We start from the raw sequence: 22,733 nt of genomic DNA, 5'->3' as shown, positions 1-22,733 counted from the left end.
AAGAAATGGACCGACTCCTAAAATATATAATGATTTGGGTACAGTGCAATGCAGGATGTGCTGTGTTTTTATAATTTGAGAAAGTAATGAAATGTCCTATAAATATCTGTTCTATTCCTGATCTAAAGGATCTCTGCTTTTAGTTGAGATTAATCTGTGCTGCACTTTATGTACATGCTCAGTAGTGCGGCAGTGCTGTGGAGATGTAGTTGAGATGAATCTGTGCTGCACTTTACGTACATGCTCAGTAGTGAGGCAGTGCTGTGGAGTTGTAGTTGAGATGAATCTGTGCTGCACTTTACTGAACTTGCTCCAGTTTGTTGTTTTTTTTTTTGTTTTTTTGTTTTTTAAATGTGGTGCCCAAAACTGGACACAGTATTTCTCGATGAGGTCTGACCAAAGAGGAGTAGAGGGCAATATTGATTTCACGTGATCTAGACTGTATGCTTCTGTTAATACATCCCAGAATTGTATTTGCCCTTTTTGCTGCTGCATCACACTGTTGACTCCTGTTCAGTCTGTGATCTATTAGTATACCCAAGTCTTTTTCACATGTGCTGTTGCTTAGCCCTATTCCTCCCATTCTGTATATGTTTTTTTTCATTTTTATTACCCAGATGTAGTACTTTGCATTTTTCCTTGTTAACCCCTTTACCCCCAAGGGTGGTTTGCACGTTAATGACCACGCCAATTTTTACAATTCTGACCACTGTCCCTTTATGAGGTTATAACTCTGGAACGCTTCAACGGATCCCGGTGATTCTGACATTGTTTTCTCATGACATATTGTACTTCATGATAGTGGTAAAATTTCTTTGATATTACCTGCGATATGTCACACAAAATACTTAATAAGTAACATTTCCCACATGTCTACTTTACATCAGCACAATTTTGGAACCAAAATTTTTTTTTGTTAGGGAGTTATAAAGGTTAAAAGTTGACCAGCAATTTCTCATTTTTACAGCACCATTTTTTTTTTAGGGACCACATCTCATTTGAAGTCATTTTGAGGGGTCTATATGATAGAAAATAACCAAGTGTGACACCATTCTAAAAACTGCACCCCTCAAGGTGCTCAAAACCACATTCAAGAAGTTTATTAACTCTTCAGGTGTTTCACAGGAATTTTTGGAATGTTTAAATAAAAATGAACATTTAACTTTTTTTCACAAAAAATTTATTTCAGCTCCAATTTGTTTTATTTTACCAAGGGTAACCAGAGAAAATGGACCCCAAAAATTGTTGTACAATTTGTCCTGAGTATGCTGATACCCCATATGTGGGTGTAAACCATTGTTTGGGCGCATGGCAGAGCTCGGAAGGGAAGGAGCGCCGTTTGACTTTTCAATGCAAAATTGACAGGAATTGAGATGGGATGCCATGTTGCGTTTGGAGAGCCACTGATGTGCCTAAACATTGAAACCCCCCACAAGAGACACCATTTTAGAAAGTAGACCCCCTAAGGAACTTATCTAGATGTGCTGAGAGAGCTTTGAACCCCCAAGTGTTTCACTACAGTTTATAACACAGAGCCGTGAAAATAAAAAATCCTTTTTTTTCCACAAAAATTATTTTTTAGCCCCCAGTTTTGTATTTTTTCAAGGGTAACAGTTGAAATCAAACCCCAAAAGTTGTTGTCCAATTTGTCCTGAGTACGCTGATACCCCATATGGGGGGGGAACCACCGTTTGAGCGCATGGCAGAGCTTGGAAGGGAAGGAGCGTTATTTGGAATGCAAACTTAGATGGATTGGTCTGCAGGCGTCACATTGCGTTTGCAGAGCCCCTAATGTACCTAAACAGTAGAAACCCCCAACAAGTGACCCCATATTGGAAACTAGACCCCCCAGCGAACTTATCTAGATGTGTTGTGAGAACTTTGAACCCCCAAGTGTTTCACTACAGTTTATAACGCAGAGCCGTGAAAATAAAAAATCCTTTTTTTTTTCCCACAAAAATTATTTTTTAGCCCCCATTTTTGTATTTTCCTAAGGGTAACAGGAGAAATTGGACCCCAAAAGTTGTTGTCCAATGTGTCCCGAGTACGCTGATACCCTATATGTTGGGGTAAACCCCTGTTAGGGCGCACGGGAGAGCTCGGAAGGGAAGGAGCACTGTTTTACTTTTTCAACGCAGAATTGGCTGGAATTGAGATCGGACGCCATGTCGCATTTGGAGAGCCCCTGATGTGCCTAAACAGTGGAAACCCTCCAATTATAACTGAAACCCTAATCCAAACACACCCCTAACCCTGACAAACCCCTAATCCCAACCCTATTCCCAACCGTAAATGTAATCCAAACCCTAACTTTAGCCCCACCCCTAACTGTAGCCTTAACCCTAGCCCTAACCCTAATGGGAAAATAGAAATAAATACATTTTTTTAATTTTTCGCTAACTAAGGGGGTGATGAAGGGGGGTTTGATTTACTTTTATAGCGGGTTTTTTAGCGGATTTTTATGATTGGCAGCCGTCACACACTGAAAGACGCTTTTTATTGCAAAAAGTATTTTTTGCGTAACCACATTTTGAGAGCTATAATTTTTCCGTATTTTGGTCCACAGTGTCATGTGAGGTCTTGTTTTTTGCGGGACGAGTTGACGTTTTTATTGGTAACATTTTCGAGCGCGTGACATTTTTTGATCGCTTTTTATTCCGATTTTTGTGAGGCAGAATGACCAAAAACCAGCTATTCATGAATTTCTTTTGGGGGAGGCGTTTATACCGTTCCACGTTTGGTAAAATGGATAAAGCAGTTTTATTCTTCGGGTCAGAAGGATTACAGCGATATCTCATTTATGTCATTTTTTTATGTTTTGGCGCTTTTATACGATAAAAACTATTTTATAGAAAAAATAATAATAATTTTTTCATCCCTTGCTCTCTCCACTTCCTGTCGCCTCCAGCTCAAAAATATTTCCAGAGTCCATCCTTTCCTCAACCCTCATTGTACCAAAATGCTTGTGCATGCCCTAATCCTCTCCCGCCTCGACTACTGCAACATCCTCCTCTGTGGCCTACCTTCTAACACTCTCGCTCCTCTCCAGTCCATCCTTCTCTGCTGCCCGACTAATTAATCTCTCTCCTCGCTACACTCCTGCTTCCCCTCTTTACAATTCCCTTCACTGGCTCCCAATTTCCCAGTGTATCCAGTTTAAACTAACAACACTAACCTACAAAGCCATCCATAACCTTTCTCCTCCATAAGTTTCCAAACTAATCTTTCAATATCTTCCCTCACCTAAACTCCGGTCCTCCCAAGACCACCTTCTCTCCTCCACGCTTATTCGCTCCTCACCCAATCGCCTCCAAGACTTCTCCCGAATATCCCCCATCCTCTGGAATTCTGTGCCCCAACACGTCTGGTTATCCACCACATTTGGATCCTTCAAAAGAAACCTGAAAACCCACCTCTTCAAGAAAGCTTACAACCTGTAATGATCACACCGCCACCTCAACACCATTGGAGCTACTGCAACCCTCGACCTACTGTCTCCTTCCCCATAATCCTATAGAATGTAAGCCCGCAAGGGTCATCTTCCCTCTGTACCAGTCTGTCATTGTTAGTTTTGTTTACTGTAAGTGATATTTGTATTTTGATGTAACCCAGTCTCATGTATAGCACCATGGAATTAATGGTGCTATATAAATAATAATAATGCAGCAATATTTTTGAGCAATGCTTGTTTGTTATTTGATACTGGGACAGAGGTTCACCTTCCAACAAGACAATGACCCAAAGTATACTGCTAAAGCAATTATAGTCCAAAAACCGAGAAAAAGGTGGCACTCGCCATCCGATTAACATTCCTTTATTTAGTCCATAACATGGGTACAGCGGGAGAGGAGCGGATACCTTCTGTGGATGATAGCCGTTTTGCGCTAGCTGCACTTCAACGGGTCCTATGCTAACAGGAAATGACAGGGCACCCTGATATAGAGAATGAATCACAGGTGATTCAGACCAAATAGGTCTGGAACACTAAGGCCGTGTGTCCACGGTAAGTAAACGCTGCTTGTTTGACGCTGCAGCGTCAAACACGCAGCGTCCAGATGTTCCAGCATAGTGGAGGGTATTTTTTGAAGTCCCGTGTCCACTATGTGTGGAAACCCGCACGCGGCGGGCCTGCGACTCCGGACATGCTGCGCGTCTTTTCAGATCGCAGCATGTCCGTGCTACCTGCGGCGACGCTGCGTCGCCGCAGGTAATATCACAGGGCCCTATGGCGAGGGGTGCGAAGATCCCGGATGTGTACTGTACACATCCGGCATGATCGCGTCCCAGAAAGGGGGCGGGGCTTAGCGCCGAGCGGCTTCGCCGCTGCGGCGATACCGCCGGCCATCCTGAACGTGGACACGCACCCTAAGGTTATGTGCACACATTCAGGAAAGTTGGCAGAATTTTCCTGAGCCAATCCGGACTACTTTCGCAGGAAATCCGTTTGTGTTTTTTCTTTGCTGATTTTTTTTGTGGATTTTTCCTGAGGTTCCCAATTCAATAATATAGTGGCAAATCTGCAAAAAAATTTGCAAAATTAATGAACATGCTGCCTTATTTTTTCCCGCAATGCATTTTTTCCCAGAAAATAACAGTATGGGCACAAAAATTGCGGAATGCATTAAATTGATGGGATGCTTAACCCCTTTATCCCATATGACTTACTATCCCGTCGAGGTGACCTGGGACTTAATTCCCAGGGGCGGGATAGTACGTCATAGGCGTCATAGCAGGCGCCGGGAAGCCTCCCTGCAGTGCCTGTCAGATCGCTGATCTGACACACTATACTGTGATGTCCCCCCCTGGGGCAATGTTATAAAGTAAAAAAAAAAAAAAAAAAAAAAAAATTACATGTATAAAAAAATAAATTCCTAAATAAAGAAAAATTGTTCCAATAAATTTCTTTATCTAAATAAAAAAAACACAATAAAAGTCACATATTTAGTATTGCCGCGTCCGTAACGATCTGACCTATAAAACTGTCCCACTAGTTAACCCCTTCAGTGAACACCGTAAAAAAAGGCAAAAAAACAACGCTTTATCATACCGCCGAAAAAAAGTGGAATAATACGCGATCAAAAAGACAGATATAAATAACCTTGGTATCGCTGAAAACATCATCTTGTCCCGCAAAAAAACAAGCCTCCATACAGCATCAACGAAAAAATAAAGTTATAGTCCCCAGAATAAAGCGATGCAAAAATAATTTTTTTATATAAAAGTTTTTATCGTATAAAAGCGCCAAAACATAAAAAAAAATATAAATGAGGTATCTCTGTAATCGTACTGACCCGAAGAATAAAACTGCTTTATCAATTTTACCAAACGTGGAACCGGTATAAATGCCCCCGTAACACCCCCTCCCCCCCCCCCCCCTCCTCCCTGAAAGAAATTCATGAATAGCTAGTTTTTGGTCATTTTGCCTCACAAAAATCGGAATAAAAAGCAATCAAAAAAATCACGTGCCTGAAAATGGTACCAATAAAAGCGTCAACTTGTCCTGCAAAAAACAAGACTTCACATGACTCTGTGGTCCAGAATATGGAACAATTATAGCTCTCAAAATGTGGAGATGCATAAACTATTTTTTGCAATAAAAAGCGTCTTTTAGTGTATGACAGCTGCCAATCATAAAAATCCGCTAAAAACCCCGCTATAAAAGTAAATCAAACCCCCCTTCATCACCCCCTTAGTTAGGGAAAAATGAAAAAAAATGTATTTATTTCCATTTTCCCGTTAGGGTTGGGGCTAGGGTTGGGGCTAGGGTTGGGGCTAGGGTTAGGGTTGGGGCTAAAGTTAGGGTTGGGGCTTGGGCTAAAGTTAGGGTTTGGAATACATTTACTGTTGGGATTAGGGTTGGGGTTAGGGGTGTGGTTAGGATTAGGGTTAGGGGTGTGGTTAGGTTTGGGATTGGAGTTAGGGTTGGAATTGGGGTTAGGGTTTCAGTTAGAATTGATGGGTTTCCACTGTTTAGGCACATCAGGGGTTCTCCAAACGCGACATGGCGTCCGATCTCAATTGCAGCCAATTCTGCGTTGAAAAAGTAAAACTGTGCTCCTTCCCTTCCGAGCTCTCCCATGCGCCCAAACAGGGGTTTACCTCAACATATTGGGGTATCGGCGTACTCAGGACAAATTGGACAACAACTTTTGGGGTCCAATTTCTCCTGTTACCCTTGGGAAAATATAAAACTGGGGGCTAAAATATAATTTGGGGAAAAAAAAATGATTTTTTATTTTCACGGCTCTGCGTGATAAACTGTAGTGAAACACTTGGGGGTTCAAAGTTCTCACAACACATCTAGAGAAGTTACTTAGGGGGTCTACCTTCCAAAATGGTGTCACTTGTGGGGGGTTTCCACTGTTTATGTTGATGGATACCATGCTTGGCATAGGTGGTTTTCCTTTATTGGATGCTGCCCTTCCCGTGGTTGTTCCCTCTCGGGGAAAGGTCTGGCTATTCACTGCTTGCGTCGAGAAACACGTGATGGTGTCTCCGCAGCTATCCTACATGCATTTGCATATTTCCCATAAGGGATGGGGGCAGTGTTCTGGATCACTGTGTTGAGAAACACGTGATGTTGTCTCCGCGGTGTTGGATGTTTTGGTCTCCCCGAGGCCAATCATCTGTTCCTTCACAGCCTTTTACTAGGCACTGCTCCTAATAGCCAGATTCCTACTCCACACTGATGAGGGGCAAACACCCCGAAACAGCTGTCTGTGGATGGATACCATGCTTGGCATAGGTGGTTTTCCTGTATTGGATGTTTTCCTTTATTGGATGCTGCCCTTCCCGTGGTTGTTCCCTCCCGGGGAAAGGTCTGGCTATTCACTGCTTGCGTCGAGAAACACGTGATGGTGTCTCCGCAGCTATCCTACATCCACTGTTTAGGCACATCAGGGGCTCTCCAAACGCGACATGGTGTCCTAACTCAATTCCAGTCAATTTTGCATTGAAAAGTCAAATGGCGCTCCTTGCCTTCCGAGCTCTGCCATGCGCCCAAACAGTGGTTTACCCCACATATGGGGTATCATCGTACTCAAGACAAATTGTACAACATCTTTTGGGGTCCAATTTCTCCTGTTACCGTAGGTAAAATAAAACAAATTGGAGCTGAATTAAATTTTTTGTGTTAAAAAAAAAAAAAAACTTTTAACCTTTATAACTCCCTAACAAAAAAAAAATTTTGGTTCCAAAATTGTGCTGATGTAAAGTAGACATGTGGGAAATGTTAGGGTACTGTCACACTCTGCAACTTTCCAACGATCACGACCAGCGATACGACCTGGCCGTGATCGTTGGAAAGTCGTTGTGTGGTCGCTGGAGAGCTGTCGCACAGACCGCTCTCCAGCGACCAACGATGCAGAGGTCCCGGGTAACCAGGGTAAACATCGGGTTACTAAGCGCAGGGCCGTGCTTAGTAACCCGATGTTTACTGTGGTTACCAGCGTAAAAGTAAAAAAAAAAAACGTACATACTCACATTCCGGTGTCCGTCAGGTCCCTTGCCGTCTGCTTCCCGCTCTGACTGAGTGCCGCCGTAAAGTGAAAGCAGATCACAGCGGTGACGTCACCGCTGTGCCCTGCTTTCCGGCTGGCACTTACACAGTGCAGAGAAGCACAGCGCCGGGGGACAGACAGCGGAATGTAAGTATGTAGTGTTTGTTTTTTTTAACTTTTACGCTGGTAACCAAGGTAAATATCGGGTTACTAAGCGCGGCCCTGCGCTTAGTAACCCGATGTTTACCCTGGTTACCAGTGAGGACATCGCTGGATCGGTGTCACACACACCAATCCAGCGATGTCTGCGGGAGATCCAGCGACGAAATAAGGTGCTGGCCTCCTAGCTCCGACCAGCGATATCACAGCAGGATCCTGATCGCTGCTGCGTGTCAAACACGATATCGCTATCCAGGACGCTGCAACGTCACGGATTGCTAGCGATATCGTTGTTAAGTTGTTCAGTGTGAAGGTACCTTTACTTATTAAGTATTTTGTGTGACATATCTCTGTGATTTAAGGGCATAAAAAGTCAAAATTGGAAAATTGCGAATTTTTGGCCAAATTTCCGTTTTTTTCACAAACGCAGGTAATATCAAAGAAATTTTACCATTATCATGAAGTGCAATATGTCACGAGTAAACAATGTCAGAATCATCAGGATCCGTTGAAGCGTTTCAGAGTTATAACCTCATAAAGACAGTGGTCAGAATTGTAAAAATTGGCCCGGTCATTGATGTGCAAACCGCCCTTGGGGTTAATGGGTTAATGTAAGCGTTTTTGCAGCGGAAAAATGCCAAAAAAAACCGCGAAAAATTCGGAACATGTGCACATAGCCTAAGTCACTCCTCCCAGCATCACAGAAAAAAAAACACAGAAAATGAACCACAAACCATTTAAAAACGTATGTGCAAATATACATTTAAATAAAACTACAAAGCAACACTTGAGTTGTTTAAGGGTAAATGTGTAAATGTTGTGGAGTTACCTAGTCAAAGCCCAGACCTTAATCCAATTGAAAATCTGTGGTCAGACTAGAAGATTCCTGTTCACCAGAGGAAACATCTAAGGCTAGGTTCACATTGCGTTAGTGGGTGATCGCTAACGGACAGCGTTGCACGGCGAAAATGTCGCAATTAATGCCGTGCAACGGGTCCGTTAGCGCACCCATTGACAGCAATGTAAATTTCGCCTGTAGCGCATCACTAGCGCGTGCCTTTTTCAGCTCGCGCTAGAGATGTGCCGTTCTTTTGTAGCGCGCCTCGGCCGCTGCTTGCAGCGTCCGCGGCGCGCCCGAGGTCCGTTCCCCGCTCTCGCAGATCGGGGATCTGCGAGAGCGGGGACGTTGGCGCGACCCCTAAATGCGGCCCCTACAAAAACATTGCGTTAGCGCAATCCGCAAGCGCTAGCGCTAAACGGATTGCCCTAACGCAATGTGAACCTAGCCTAACTTGATGGAGCTGGAGCAGTTTTGCCTTGAGGAATGAGCAAAAATCCCAGTAGCAAGATGTGGAAAGCTCATAGAGACTTATCCAAAGCGACTTGCAGCTGTAATTGATGCAAAAGGAGGCTCTACAAAGTACTGACTTTAGGGAGGTGAATAGTTATGCACCCTTAATGTTTCGGTTATTTTGTCTGAAAACCAAATGTTCAGAGTTGCAAAAACGGAGAACCAAGAGTCCATGCTGCCTCTAAACAATTGATTTTATTTAATATACATTAAAACAGCAAAGATAGCTGGGCAAATATACAAATTTAGTGAAAACCGCAGACTAAAAGGCTGGAAATACTGCCAGTGTACAGACTGACATAGAATCTGCAGAGGAAATTGGTCTAATGTAACATGATCAAAAAATACCTGTACCTGCATATCTAAAGGTGGTTTTTACATCAGTCATTAACATCTGAACGAGTAGTATTCATATAACATGTAGCTGTACAGCTGAGCAAAAACACCAATATGACACTGCTAAATTGCAGAATCAGTAGACATGGATGTATTACTTGTATGGCTGATTTTAAGTTATGAAAATAAACACACATTCCAATTTTGCTGATTTTCTTCCCATCGAGGTAGCAAAACACGAAAAATGCCAAGAGGGTAAATTCTTTTGCAAGCCACTGTAACTGAGCACTTGGTATAATTATTGGTTCCAATATAATATATTTTGTGCACATGTCAGAAAAAAATTGTATAATAAACATTCAATATTGAGTGTAAATGGCAATTACCATATACATCTATAAATACTACAAATGTCTATAATATTACTTGATGAAACATACGCTTTGTGGGTTAATTTTAAACACAAAGTTCCTTTATTTTATTCCTTTACAAATTTTATTTATTTTTTATTGCAGCTCCTAGACTCAATGGCACATCTAAGATGGAGAGACGCAGGGACACAGGAGGATACGAGAGCTCGTCCACCCTAATGAGCAGTGAGCTGGACTCCACTAGCTTCTTTGATTCTGACGAGGATGATTCTACGAGCAGGTATGTAGAAAGTCAGGACTGCATGGAATGTACCAGAAATATGAGGTCTGATAGAACAGCAGACTATAATGCTACTGTTTTTTCACATACATAGGATTGGAAGTGATCGAAAATGGTCTTTGCATTTGAATATGTTTGGTTATATTGATGATACTTCTACTGAGGAAGTGAAATCTGGAACCAGAGCAGACACAACAGTCCTGCAACCTGAGGATGTTGTGGGGCCAGGGCGACCCAGTCAATACTGTGTAGTTTCTGAAACAGGATGTTGCCCTCCCATCCACTGCATTCTCAGTTTTGAAAGTTATCCCGTCATTTGGATAAAAAATAATTTTGTGATCGCTGACGGTCTAACCACTGGGACCCCTGCCAATCCAAAAACTGGACTCTGAAGAGCCGTTGCCGAATGGAACAGGTGTCCATCATGAGCGTTACCAGTCCATTTATTCTAATGGGAGTGCCGTCTTCTGCGTTCCCATTAAGAATAAAAGGAGCGACTGTGCACATCATTGACATAATTCAGCTGAGGCGCCTAAAGAAGCATTCCTATCAAAGTTTTTATATATTGCAGTCATAATATTATTGTATGGCACTGTGTACTTACAATTGCTCATTTTGCCTTTTTACCAGTTAATTCTTCTTTTTTCCAATAGGTCTGTGACGTCACGTGATTAAAAACAAACTTGCTGAATCCTATGTAGGAACAGGAAGTTTTTTTTCCCTGCATGAGTCATTCCCCTCTTCAACTCATGACCCAGCTGCTCCTCTCCTCCCACCTGCTAGGGACTTTGCAGTGATTAGAACTTTAGTTCTAATGATAACTCATGCAGGGAATGGCGAGCTCCTGTTTCTACATAGAGTTTAGAAGGATTCAGCCAATCTGTTTTGATCAGGTGATGTCATAGACCTGATGGAAAAGAGAAGAATTAACTAGGTCGAAAGGCAAAATGAGCAAATCATAGTACACCATGCAATATGACTATTGCAATATATTAAGAGGATAAACACCAAAGGATGGGTGTACTTCTTTAAGAGCCTTGCTTCTCAGGATCGGTGGTGGGCTTTAGTGGCCAGATTTCTAGTGTCCAGGAGGTCATCTCCTATCACTTTTCTTCTTTGCTATAGTTGAAGCATTTCTCCAGTTATGCAGAAATATTTACAGGTACATCTTACAAAATTAGAATATCACCAAAAAGTTGCAGTAATTTATTTCAGTTCTTCAATACAAAAAATAAAACTCATATATTATATAGTCATTACAAACAGAGTGATCTATTTCAAGTGTTTATTTCTGTTAATGTTGATGATTATTGCTTACAGCCAATGAAAACCCAAGTCATTCTCAGTTAATTAGAATACTTTATAACACCAGCTTGAAAAATTATTTTAACCCCTTAATCCCATATGACGTACTATCCCGTCAAGGTGACCTGGGACTTAATTTCCAGTGACTGGATAGCACGTCATACTGTTTAATGCGACATCGCGACTTAAGTCGCTGTGATCGCATTAAATTTCCGGCGCCATCTTACCTGGAGGAAGATGGCGTCGGCATCTCAGGGCCTGGCTCTGCCCCCCAGGCCTCTCGATCGCTGTGATTGGCTGTTCTGAATAGCCAGTCACAGCGTTTCTCATTGTTTCAGCCAATCGGAGCTGCTGAAACAATGAGGTCCCATGCTAGGATCGAGTACCGATGTACTCGATCCTAGGGCTGGTGCCTGGCATCGCCAGGCACTGACAAAACCCCCCAGATTGGCGCGATCGCCGATCATATCGATTACGCCAATCGCAGTGCACAGCGGCCGTATTACCACGTTGTGCCCTGATGTACCCGGCTGTACCCTGCTGTAGCGGCCTGGATCGGTGCTGCAATCGCACCGATCGCAGGCCAGAGACTAGTGCAGGCCCTGCAGAAGCTGATAGGCGCGATCGATGCTATCGACGATCGCGCCAATCACAGGGGACAGCGGCGGTCACGTGACCGCTGTGTGCCCTGCTGGTGATCTGGCTGTGACCTGCCTTGATCGGAGTGATCCTAGGCAGTTGCCATGGTCACCAGGACCTGCAGGGATTGGTGGGATCGATGTTATCATTCAATACCACCAATGACAGCTCACAGCAGCGGTGTGACCGCTCTGTTACCTGTCTGTCACCTGCAGGTGACCTGTCTGACCGCTCTGCAGGGGTCCCCACTCTATCTGAGGACCCCTGCAGAGCGGTCACACAGCAGATTAACTCTTGCTGGGCCTTGTGGTGCTACAGAAGCCTGTAACACCACAATCCCTGCATTAGAGAAGAAAGAAAACCGGAGAAGAGAGACGACAAACGTAAGTGTTATCAGCCCCTACCCGATCTCTCTTCACCCCCCCCATCCCCCCTCCTCCCTCTTTTTTTACCTCCTCCGTCCCTCTTTGTGCCGCCTCCGTGCGCACGTTTAGCTGCCGCTGAGCGTCGATTGGTGACGCAGTTCAGCGATCAACTCGTGCTCGCTTTTTTTCATCAGCCCCCTTTGCCCAATTCCGTACACCCATCCCGCAGCCGCCAAACTTTGATAAGTGACGCAGTTCACTTATCAGAGCTTGTGCCTGCCGTTTTCCTTTTTTTTTTTTTTTTTTTTACCACACCTGTGCGCACACCCAGCTGCCGCCGAACTTTGATAAGTGACGCGGTTCACTTATCAAAGCTCTCGTGCCTGCCTTTTTTATTTTTTCACATCTCCGTGCGCTCACCCAGCCACCACGTCTAACCCGTGCCTTCCTTTTCTTTTCTATTTTTTTTCACATCTCCGTGCACTCACCCAGCCGCCACGTCAAACCCGTGCCTTCCTTTTCTTTTCTATTTTTTTTCACATCTCCGTGCGCTCACCCAGACGCCACGTCTAACCCGTGCCTTCCTTTTCATTTTCTTTGTTTTTCACATCTCCGTTCGCACACCCAGCAGCGGCCGAACTTTGATAAGTGACGCGGTTTACTTATCAGAGCTAGGGCCTGCTGTTTTAGACTTTTCTTTCACAGGTATTTTTTTTCCCTATTTGCTTTTTTTCCTTTAGCTTTTTTTTTTCAGAGTAGTTTGCACCAAGCACTAGCAGTAGTTTGCACACTTACACATAGTTACCAATAAAGTACACCCAAGCACCATACTTACAAAAAAAAATGTCCCGCTCGTCTCATTCGTCCCAACAGCGCTATTCAGCGGAGGAGGCATATTCTTTCCTTGCCTCCGACACTGATAGCAAGGGAGAGGATCCCACTTTTCTTTATTTTTCCGATTCTTCCTCATACTCTTCCCACTCCTCATCTTCCTCCTCCGGCCCTGTGGAGCTGCCACGCAGACGCCGCAGGACAGAAGATGAGGCAGCGCCCATCATTGATGAAGATGATTAAGCGCCCACCATTGCCGATGACGAACCAGCGCACCCCACTGCGGACCCCATATGGACCTCGCCACCCGAAAATTACGAGCCACTGATTCCTGATTTTGTGGCAGAATCAGGAATCAAGTTTGACACCACCGGCCTCACAGAACTAGATTTTTTTCAAAGTCTTTTTCTCTGATACTTTCGTTAACCTCATGGTGGAGCACATCAGGGGCTCTGCAAACGGAACATGACGCCCGCAGACGTTGCATCAAAGTCTGCATTCCAAAACGTCAGTACTTCCCTGTTGAGCTCCAACGTGTGCCCAAACAGTTTTTTCCCACATATGAGGTACCAGCGTACTCAGGACAAATTGGACAACAACTTTTGCGGTCCAATTTCTCCTGTTACCCTTGGGAAATTAAAAAATCATTTTTTGCCCACAAAAATGATCTTTTAGTCCCCAATTTTTTATTTTCACACCCGGGCGTTATAAATTTCTGTGAAGCACTTGGGGGTTCAAAGTTCTCACCACACATCTAGACAGTTCCTTAGAGGGGTCTAGTTTCCAAATTGGGGTCACTTGTGGGGGTTTCCATTGTTTAGGCACATCAGGAGCTCGTCAATCGGAACATGACGGCCGCAGACGTTCCATCAAAGTCTGCATTCCAAAACGTCAGTACTTCCCTGTTGAGCTCCAACGTGTGCCCAAACAGTTTTTTCCCACATATGGGGTACCAGCGTACTCAGGACAAATTGGACAACAACTTTTGCGGTCCAATTTCTCCTGTTACCCTTGGGAAATTAAAAAATTGGGGACTAAAAGATCATTTTTGTGGGCAAAAAATAGGATTTTATATTTTCACACCCGGGCATTATAAATTTCTGTGAAGCACTTGGGGGATTAAAGTGCTCATCACACATCTAGATAAGTTCCTTAGGGGGTCTAGTTTCCAAAATGGGGTCACTTGTGGGGGGTTTCCACTGTTTAGGCACATCAGGGGCTCACCAAACGCGACATGGCGTCCGATCTCAATTCCAGCTAATTTTAGCTTGAAAAAGTCAAATGGCATTCCTTCCCTTCTGAGCCTTGCCATCTGCCCAAACAGTGGTTCCCCCCCCACATATGGGGTATCGGCGTACTCAGGACAAATTGAACAACAACTTTTGCAGTCCAATTTCTCCTGTTACCTTTGGGAAAATAAAAAAAATTGTTGCTAAATGATCGTTTTCAAGACTAAAAAGTTAAATTTTCATTTTTTCCTTCAACATTGCTTTAGCTCTCATGAACCACCTGAAGGGTTAATAAACTTCTTGAATGTGGTTTTGATCAGCTTGAGGGGTGCAGTTTTTAGAATGGTGTCACTTTTGGGTATTTTTAGCTATATAGACCCCTAAATGTGACTTCAAATGTGATGTGATCCCTAAAAAAAAAAATGGTTTTGTAAATTTTGTTGTAAAAATGAGAAATTTCTGGTCAACTTTTAACCCTTATAACTCCCTAACAAAAAAAATTTTGTTTCCAAAATTGTTCTGATGTAAAGTAGACTTGTGGGAAATGTTACTTAAGTATTTTGGGTGACATATCTCTGTGATTTAAGGGCACAAAAATTCAAAGTTGGAAAATTGCGAAATTTTCAAAATTTTCGCTAAATTTCCATTTTTTTCACAAATAAACGCAGGTAATATCAAAGAAATTTTACCGCTATCATGAAGTAGAATGTCACGAGAAAACAATCTCAAAATCGCCAAGATCCGTTGAAGTGTTCCAGAGTTATAACCTCATAAAGGGACAGTGGTCAGAATTGGAAAAAGTGGCCCGGTCATTAACGTGCAAACCACCCTCGGGGCTTAAGGGGTAAAAATCCAAAATGTTGGCCTACTGAAAATCTATATTAAGTAAATGCACTCAATATTTGGCCGGGGCTCCTTTGGCATCAATTACTGCATCAATGCAGCGTGGCATGGAGGTCAGGCGAGTTTTCTGGCCAATCAAGCACAGTGATACTGTTGTTTTTAAATGATGTATTGGTACTTTTGGCAGTGTGGATAGGGGCCAAGTCCTGCTCGAGAATAAATTGTCCATCTCCAAAAAGCTTGTTGACAGAGGGAAGCATGAAGTGCTCTAAAATTTGGTAGACCGCTGCGCTGACTTAGGTCTTGATAAAACACAGTGGACCTACACCAGCAGATGACATGGCTCCCAAGCCATCACTGATTGTGGAAACTTCACACCATAACTCAAGCAGCTTGGATTGTGTGCCTCTCCACTCTTCCTCCAGATTCTGGGACCTTGATTTCCAAGGTCTAGTGTGAAGTTTCCACAATTGGTGATGGTTTGGGGAGCCATGTCATTTGCTGGTATAGGTACACTATGTTTAATCAAGATCAAAGTCAGCTCCGCTGTCTACCAGGAAGTTTTAGAGCACTTCATGCTTCCCTCTTTTTGGAAATGCAAACTTCATTCTCCAGCAGGACTTGGCACCTGTCCACACTGCCAAAAGTACCAATACCTGGTTTACAAACAGTATCACTGTGCTTGATTGGCCAGCAAACTCCCCTGACCTTAACCCCATAGAGAATCTATGGGGTATTGTCAAGAGAAAGATGAGACACCAGACCCAACAATGCAGATGAGCTGAAGGCTGTTATCAAAGCAACCTGCGCTTCCGTAACACCTCAGCAGTGCCACAGGTTAATCACCTCCATGCCGCGCCGCATTGATGCAGTAATTGATGCTTTAATTGATGCAAAAGGAGCCCTGACCAAGTATTGAGTGCATTTACTGAACATAGGCCAACATATCAGATTTTACAATCCTTTTTCAACCTGGTGTTCTGAAGTATTCTAATTTACTGAGATAATGACTTTTGGGTTTTCATTGGCTGTAAGCCATAATCATCAATATTTATCAATGTATTTTTGCGGGCCGCATTGCCGTAATTTTCACGATCTGCCGCAAAAGCAGGCCGAAAAAATCTTGTGGATCACCGTTTTTCTGGTTTAGAATAGTAAAGACAAAGTAGGGGAAAAAAAACCCGCGAATACGTTCTTGACGGTGCACCGCAAAATAAGCTTCCGTTGTTTTGCGGTCCCATTGATTTTCAATGGGGGCCGTGTCCGTAAGCCTTAAAAAATATCGAGCAGGCTCGATATGTTTTTCAGGGATGTAAATACGGCCCCCACGGCCGTACGGCATGCGGCACTCTGACAAATCTATGCGGACCGTTTTTGCGGCCCCATAATGTATTGGGGCCACAAAAACGGGCCACAAAATCACGGCAAATGTAAAAGAAGCCTTAATACAAAAATGAAAAATTACCTTTTAAGGAGTTAAAATTTGACTATTATGGCCATAAAGTCTGTTTTTAAGAAAACATGCGTTTCTTACAAGAGTCAGGTTTAAAATTCTACATGTATTGGTCACATTTACCAACCTTTTAGATTGTAAAATTTGGAACGTATGAGGCCACTATAAAACATAGAAAACCAACCACTTCAGGGTTTGCGTAAATCCTGCCCCTTTCACGGTTCAGTTTGCGTATTGTCCCTGCAAATTTGAGACTGTTGGCAGGTATGGTATTTGATCTATCACAAATTGTTCAATATAGGAGTGTTGCTAGCAGTAGGGGCAGCACTGTACTCCCCTTACTGGCACTTCTAGGAGGAATTTTATTATGTACCTCTATGGCTTTGTGAAGGGAAGCTGTTAAATTGGTTCTTCTGAACAGAAAGATAAGCTCTCTGTACCCTATCCATATCAAATCAGTAATCATATTATGTATCAGATCTTTGTAGATTAAATAAAAAACTATTTGCAACCCAATCAACCTCTTTGCAATTCAAATGCCATACCTATCCTGCCCTAACCTCTAGAGCTGTTACTGTATTGCTAACATTACCCTTGGCAGAAAAAAAGTTCAAATCCACTTCAGTCTGAAGTACCAATGAGCTGAAAATCCCCTATTCTTTTGATGACTGTGTGTGTTTTTGTTCCAAGTTTAAAAAATAATATATTACTTTTTGGTTTTGCCTTTTTGTAGCACTTACAATACAAAGGTATGTTTTCTAGATCACCATCAGTTCGTGTGTCAGTCTGACCCAGTGCTAGCTCATGGGTATGGGTTTATTGGGTCAAACGGTCATCAAACTGGAAATGTACCTGACCAATCCATCCCCCAGATATGTGATAGCTGCTTATCCTTTTCCTTCTGTAGAAATTGCCTATTTGTTTGACCTATCTGAATTGATACACAGTGGATATAAAGTCTACACACCCCTGTTAAAATGCCAGGTATAGGGGCAAGGAGGGGTGGTGTTTCACTAAAAAGCAAAAAAAAAAATGCCAAGACGAATAATATAAGAACTTTTTCCACCTTTTAACATCACCTATAATCTGTGCGGTACAGTTGGAATATAAACTTAAATGTGGTTGCTTAAATTTGCACACCCATAAACAAACAAATAATTTGTTGAAGTACCCTTTTGAATTTGACAGCATTCAGTATTTCTGGGTGGGAGTCTATCCGCAGGTAACATTTAGAACTGACCATTTTTCCCCACTTCTTCTGCCTGGGGCAGGCGCAGTCTTCATTGTCCGTCATAGGTCAGATGCAGGGTGCCTGACTGCGCCTGTGCGGGCAGTGTGGCAACCCTGTTGCTGAATCCCCGCCCCGCACTGTGTTATTCATTATGCACAGTGCAGGGCTGGGGTTCCTGGGCATGCACACTGCGCTGTTCAGACGCTCCCCCAGCTCAGACGCTCCCCCAGCTCCCCCGCCTTCCAGCGTTATTTGCGGCTGCTTCATTCCAAACGCTGGCAAGGAAACCTGTATATTACGGCAACGCTGGAAGGTGGGGGACCGGGGGAGCGTCTGAACAGCGTAGTGCGCATGCCCAGGAACCCCAGCCCCGCACTGTGCATAATGAATAACACAGTGCGGGGCGGGGATTCAGCAACAGAGTGGCCACACTGCCCGCACAGGCGCAGTCAGGCACCTTGCATCTGACCTATGACAGACAATGAAGACTGCGCCTGCCCCAGGCAGGCACGCACAGCGCAGGCGCCGGATTTAAGAAGAAACAGCGCGCAGGGGGCGGCGACCACATCCCCAGAAGAGAAGAGTGACGGCCGTTGGGAGATTCACCGAGGAAGCTTCGGACCGCCTCCAGGTCTAAGGACAGGTTTTTTTGTACAAATTTTAAAACGCTTTATTGAGGGAATAACTGAATCAAAAACTAAAAGCCACCTTGTTAGACTGCAGCATTACTGCTGCACAAGGTGGCTCTTTTAGTTTATAACGGCTGGAGGGGGGTGACAGTGGCCCTTTAAGGTTTCCTCCTCCATGCCTGACTGTGGTTATGGTGTTCTTTGGGTGATTCGTAGTATTTCTTTGCGCCAAGCATACCTTTTGAAATGTTCTCCAGGGGCAAACTTTGGTGGCCTCAGCACAAATTATATTTTCATATATAAATTTAGCAGACATGATGTAGGTTTTGGCTTTTTTTTTTGTAAGAATAGGCTTCCATTTTGCCACTCTACCCCACCAGCCAGACGTATGAAGAATACGTTGGTTTGTTTTCACACTCAGTACTTTTCAGAAATTCCCACAGCTCCTTTAATGTTGCTGTAGGCCTTTTGGTAAATTTCTTGTGTTTTTCATCGATTTTATGAGGGACCTCCAGTTCTAGGTAATCTAACTTTTGTGCCAAATTTAAGCCGCTTCTTAAAGGGGTTGTCCGGTTTTAATTTAAGTCTGTATGACTGCAGACTTATGAATCCCCCACTTTCCCCTAGTACACGCACTCTGCGCTGCAAGGATTCATCAGTGTCTGATCCAGGAATGGTGATGATATATGCGATATTGATACACTCGGACAGAGTCCGTCTAGTGGGTGCCGCCTTGCTCCATACAAGTGTATTGCGATATGCCAGACCTCGCTGCATACACTTGTATGAAGCGAGGCCGCAGCCACTAGACTACTTCTGCCTGGGAGTATTCATGTATCCATATCGCATACATCTCTGTCTTCCCGGCTTAGAAACCGGAAAATCCTTGCTGTGCATAGTGCGTGCGCTGTGGGATGGGGGGGTTCAAAACCCATTCACAGTGACTGCAGACTTATTGTTTTAGACCGGACAACAGTTTTCAGTGTACCATGGTCAATCGTATGAAAGATTTTTATGTAACCTTCTTACTGACTGGTAACTTTCAACAATGAGACCCCTTTGCTGTGTTGTAAGCTGTTCAGACCATGGATTTTGCTGTAGAATGTCCTAAAAATCCCACTAGAACAGCTAAACTTTATATGGGGTTAATCAGAATTACTATAAATGGAGCGCTGTACTGATTACTGTTTAACATGAATTTAAATACCATTGGTTAATTACGGACGCAACCACATCCCCAGTTATAAGAGGGTGTTCACACTTATGCAACCACTGTATTTTAGTGCAATTTTATTTTCTTTCTCCAAATGTGTATCAATTAATTTGTACAGATTATGGGTGACAGAGGTGGAAAAAGGACTAAAACAATTGTTCTTGTAGGTTTTTATTTTTACGTGGCAAAAACCTGCCTTTTAACAGGGGTGTGTAGACTTTTTATGTCCACCATATTAACGGGTAGCTTGGTTATATAGTTATACAAACTGTTATATACTGTATGTTCCAGATGCTTTTAATATTTTGTTGTCCTCATTGCAGGTTCAGCAATTCCACAGAGCAGAGCAGCGCATCTCGTCTAATGAGGAGACATAAGAGACGCCGAAGAAAACCAAAAGCCCCTCGCGTTGAGCGGGTAAGGCGAGAATGTGCCATGGTTTCGTGCCATAATCTGACCAATATACCTCTTGTGCAGTGTTTGAATGTACTGTTCTGATAACCCATTTGCACATTGTGACAGTCTAAGTGCTTCCTTCACATAGGGTCATACCATCAGTTGTGTCTGCATGTTTGCTTGACATCTCCTGAATTTTGGAATATTTGACTGATGTGGGCCTTTGTGCCAAGACCCATCTATAACCAAAATATAGGTGCAGAAGAGCTCTGCTGACGGTTGTGATCGGATCAGTCTGATTTGCCCTGTGAGGCAAACGTAGCACTTAATGGGCTTATAGATAGTCTATAAACCCTGTATTTCCCTGGACCAGCTAAAGTAAACCAATTGGTGGTACAGTGCTCAGCGTTCGCTGTGAAGTCACTGGTTCCAGCTTTGGTATGTCCTCCGCCATGCTTCACCCAGTGATTGGTTTCTTTGATAAGGGCACTGCAGTGACACCCGGGGCCCCATACCATGGAGCATTGAGTTGCATTATTTTTAAGGTTGAGTGGGGATGTCATAAAACCCTTTAGAAAATGTCTGTGGCTTTCCCTAAAATGCAATACCAATTACATTGCTCCCCTTTTATTTTTCAGTCCTCTTCATTCAGCAGCATAACAGACTCCACCATGTCTCTGAATATAATCACCGTCACCCTAAACATGGGTGAGTACGTCCAAGCCAACCATCATGAAAGCGTGTCTCACTTTTCCTCTAAGATCTGTTCTAATCACATTCAACTGTGTTTTCATTTGTTGCATTAGAAAAATACAACTTTCTGGGCATCAGCATTGTTGGACAGAGTAACGAGCGCGGGGACGGGGGAATATACATTGGGTCCATCATGAAAGGAGGAGCAGTGGCTGCTGACGGCAGAATTGAGCCAGGCGATATGTTACTGCAGGTGCTTACCTAGATCTGGGAAAGGTTTTGTAGGGGCACCGATGTTGCAGATACGGGCACATGATGCAGTTTGCCCATAATGTTTCACATGTTTGTTAAATATTACGTTTTGCAGGTCAATGACATAAATTTTGAGAACATGAGCAACGATGATGCCGTGAGAGTCCTTAGGGAAATTGTGCACAAGCCAGGGTAAGCCCGTTTTCTCAAGCACTTTAGTCCTTCGTCACAGTATGACGGTCTTGTTACCTGTGCTTTATGTTAAATACACCTCTGTAGTGTAAGGGGGCTTATCTGCACAAAATCTTATGTCACTTGGCATTTCTTCAGGTATTTATGACCCTTTAACCACAGTGTTAACCAGGTAAGGGAGTTTAATTAAGGAGTAACAGGCGTTTTAATTGTTGTTCCAAAAATCAGAAGTACACATCAAGCAACTTTGTAATATGTTAGAGAAATCTGATTCTTTATCATCCTCCGACTGATTTTTCACCTTGAATTCACGGGTAAAATCTTTATTCAGTAAAGACAGATGTTGAAAGTACTGAGAGAGAGGACAGTTGGTGCTTGTAAAATTCTATAGAGGGGGGAAGCAGCAGCTAGAGGCGGACACAATCTCCATGGAACTTTGAGTACCAACTGTCATCTACCTCAATAAAAAATTTGTCTTCACTCAAAACAGGTTTTACCTGTGAATTGTGAATATTAAGAATGAATGATCAGTTCGTAGAAAGCTGATTTTTCTGATAAGATACATTACAAAGGTTCTGATTTTCAAATGTACTATTGTTTTCTGAGAAAAAAAAAAAGAAACTAAAACGATGGTTACTTCTAAAGTAAAAGCCTATCACTCCATGGTTCGACAGTTGAAGTTTGCAGCATATCCTCCCCCATGGGCATCCGGACATTTTTTTTTTTTGTTTTTTTGTGGGGGGTATGATATGAGTTACTAGACACATGCCAGAGTGATGGCTTTGCCTATTTGTATGCTTATTTTAATATGTCTTTGGGCATTCAGAAGTATGGCAATAAATACATCATTCTGGTGTAACTGCATCAATCTCCATTTTTGCTCAAAGGGTATAAAATCGACTTCTTGTTGACAGGGCCTGAAAAAGCCTTAAAGGGGTTGTCCACTACTCGTGGCAACCGCTTCCCGATCGACCTGCTCCCCATGTAAAATAATAGTTTGTCCTCTCCTCTGATTTTTCCCTGGTTTCGTGTGACGTTATGTCACATGAGCCCCGCAGCCAATAAGTGGCCGCTAATGAGCCACGTCACTCCCACCTTCTTTGGATGAAACTGACGTCCAGAAAAAGAGAGCTGATGCTACTGTCTGACTTCCTCTGGATCTCGGTTACGACTGAAGGAAGCCACAGTGAAGTGTTTCATTAACAGACTCTGGCTGCAGGGCTCATGTGACATAACGTCATGGCAGACCCAGCACCGATGTCATTGGAATGGCACCGCGAGTGAGTACAGGCTATTTTACAGAATAATATTGGGAAAGGGTTATCTAAGTAATGGACGACCCTTTCATGACTGGTTCGTTGTTTTTTGTTTAGTTTTACATTCAAGTGACAATATGGGTCTTTCATTAATGTGGGACAAATTGTAATACTTTTAGGGCTGTTTTGTTGTCCATATAAACTACTATG

At 43.2% G+C, this 22,733-nt stretch overlaps 1 protein-coding gene across 3 annotated transcripts in view; it reads left to right on the top strand.

Moving 5' to 3' along the window:
* Positions 1-22,733, top strand: part of DVL3 (dishevelled segment polarity protein 3) — a 112,025-nt gene that overhangs the window by 76,396 nt on the left and 12,896 nt on the right. For all 3 annotated transcript variants that reach the window (XM_077290139.1, XM_077290141.1, XM_077290140.1), the window contains 5 exons: positions 9,861-9,996; positions 20,058-20,151; positions 20,769-20,838; positions 20,937-21,076; positions 21,191-21,267. In XM_077290139.1, the coding sequence (XP_077146254.1) occupies positions 9,861-9,996; positions 20,058-20,151; positions 20,769-20,838; positions 20,937-21,076; positions 21,191-21,267 (517 nt within the window). The remainder of the gene's footprint in view (positions 1-9,860; positions 9,997-20,057; positions 20,152-20,768; positions 20,839-20,936; positions 21,077-21,190; positions 21,268-22,733) is intronic.

This window comes from Ranitomeya variabilis, chromosome 2 (assembly GCF_051348905.1).
Source record: "Ranitomeya variabilis isolate aRanVar5 chromosome 2, aRanVar5.hap1, whole genome shotgun sequence".
NCBI classification, from domain to species: Eukaryota; Metazoa; Chordata; class Amphibia; order Anura; family Dendrobatidae; genus Ranitomeya; species Ranitomeya variabilis.
Note: the sequence above shows the minus strand (reverse complement) of the source record. Positions and strands in the feature narration are given on the sequence as shown.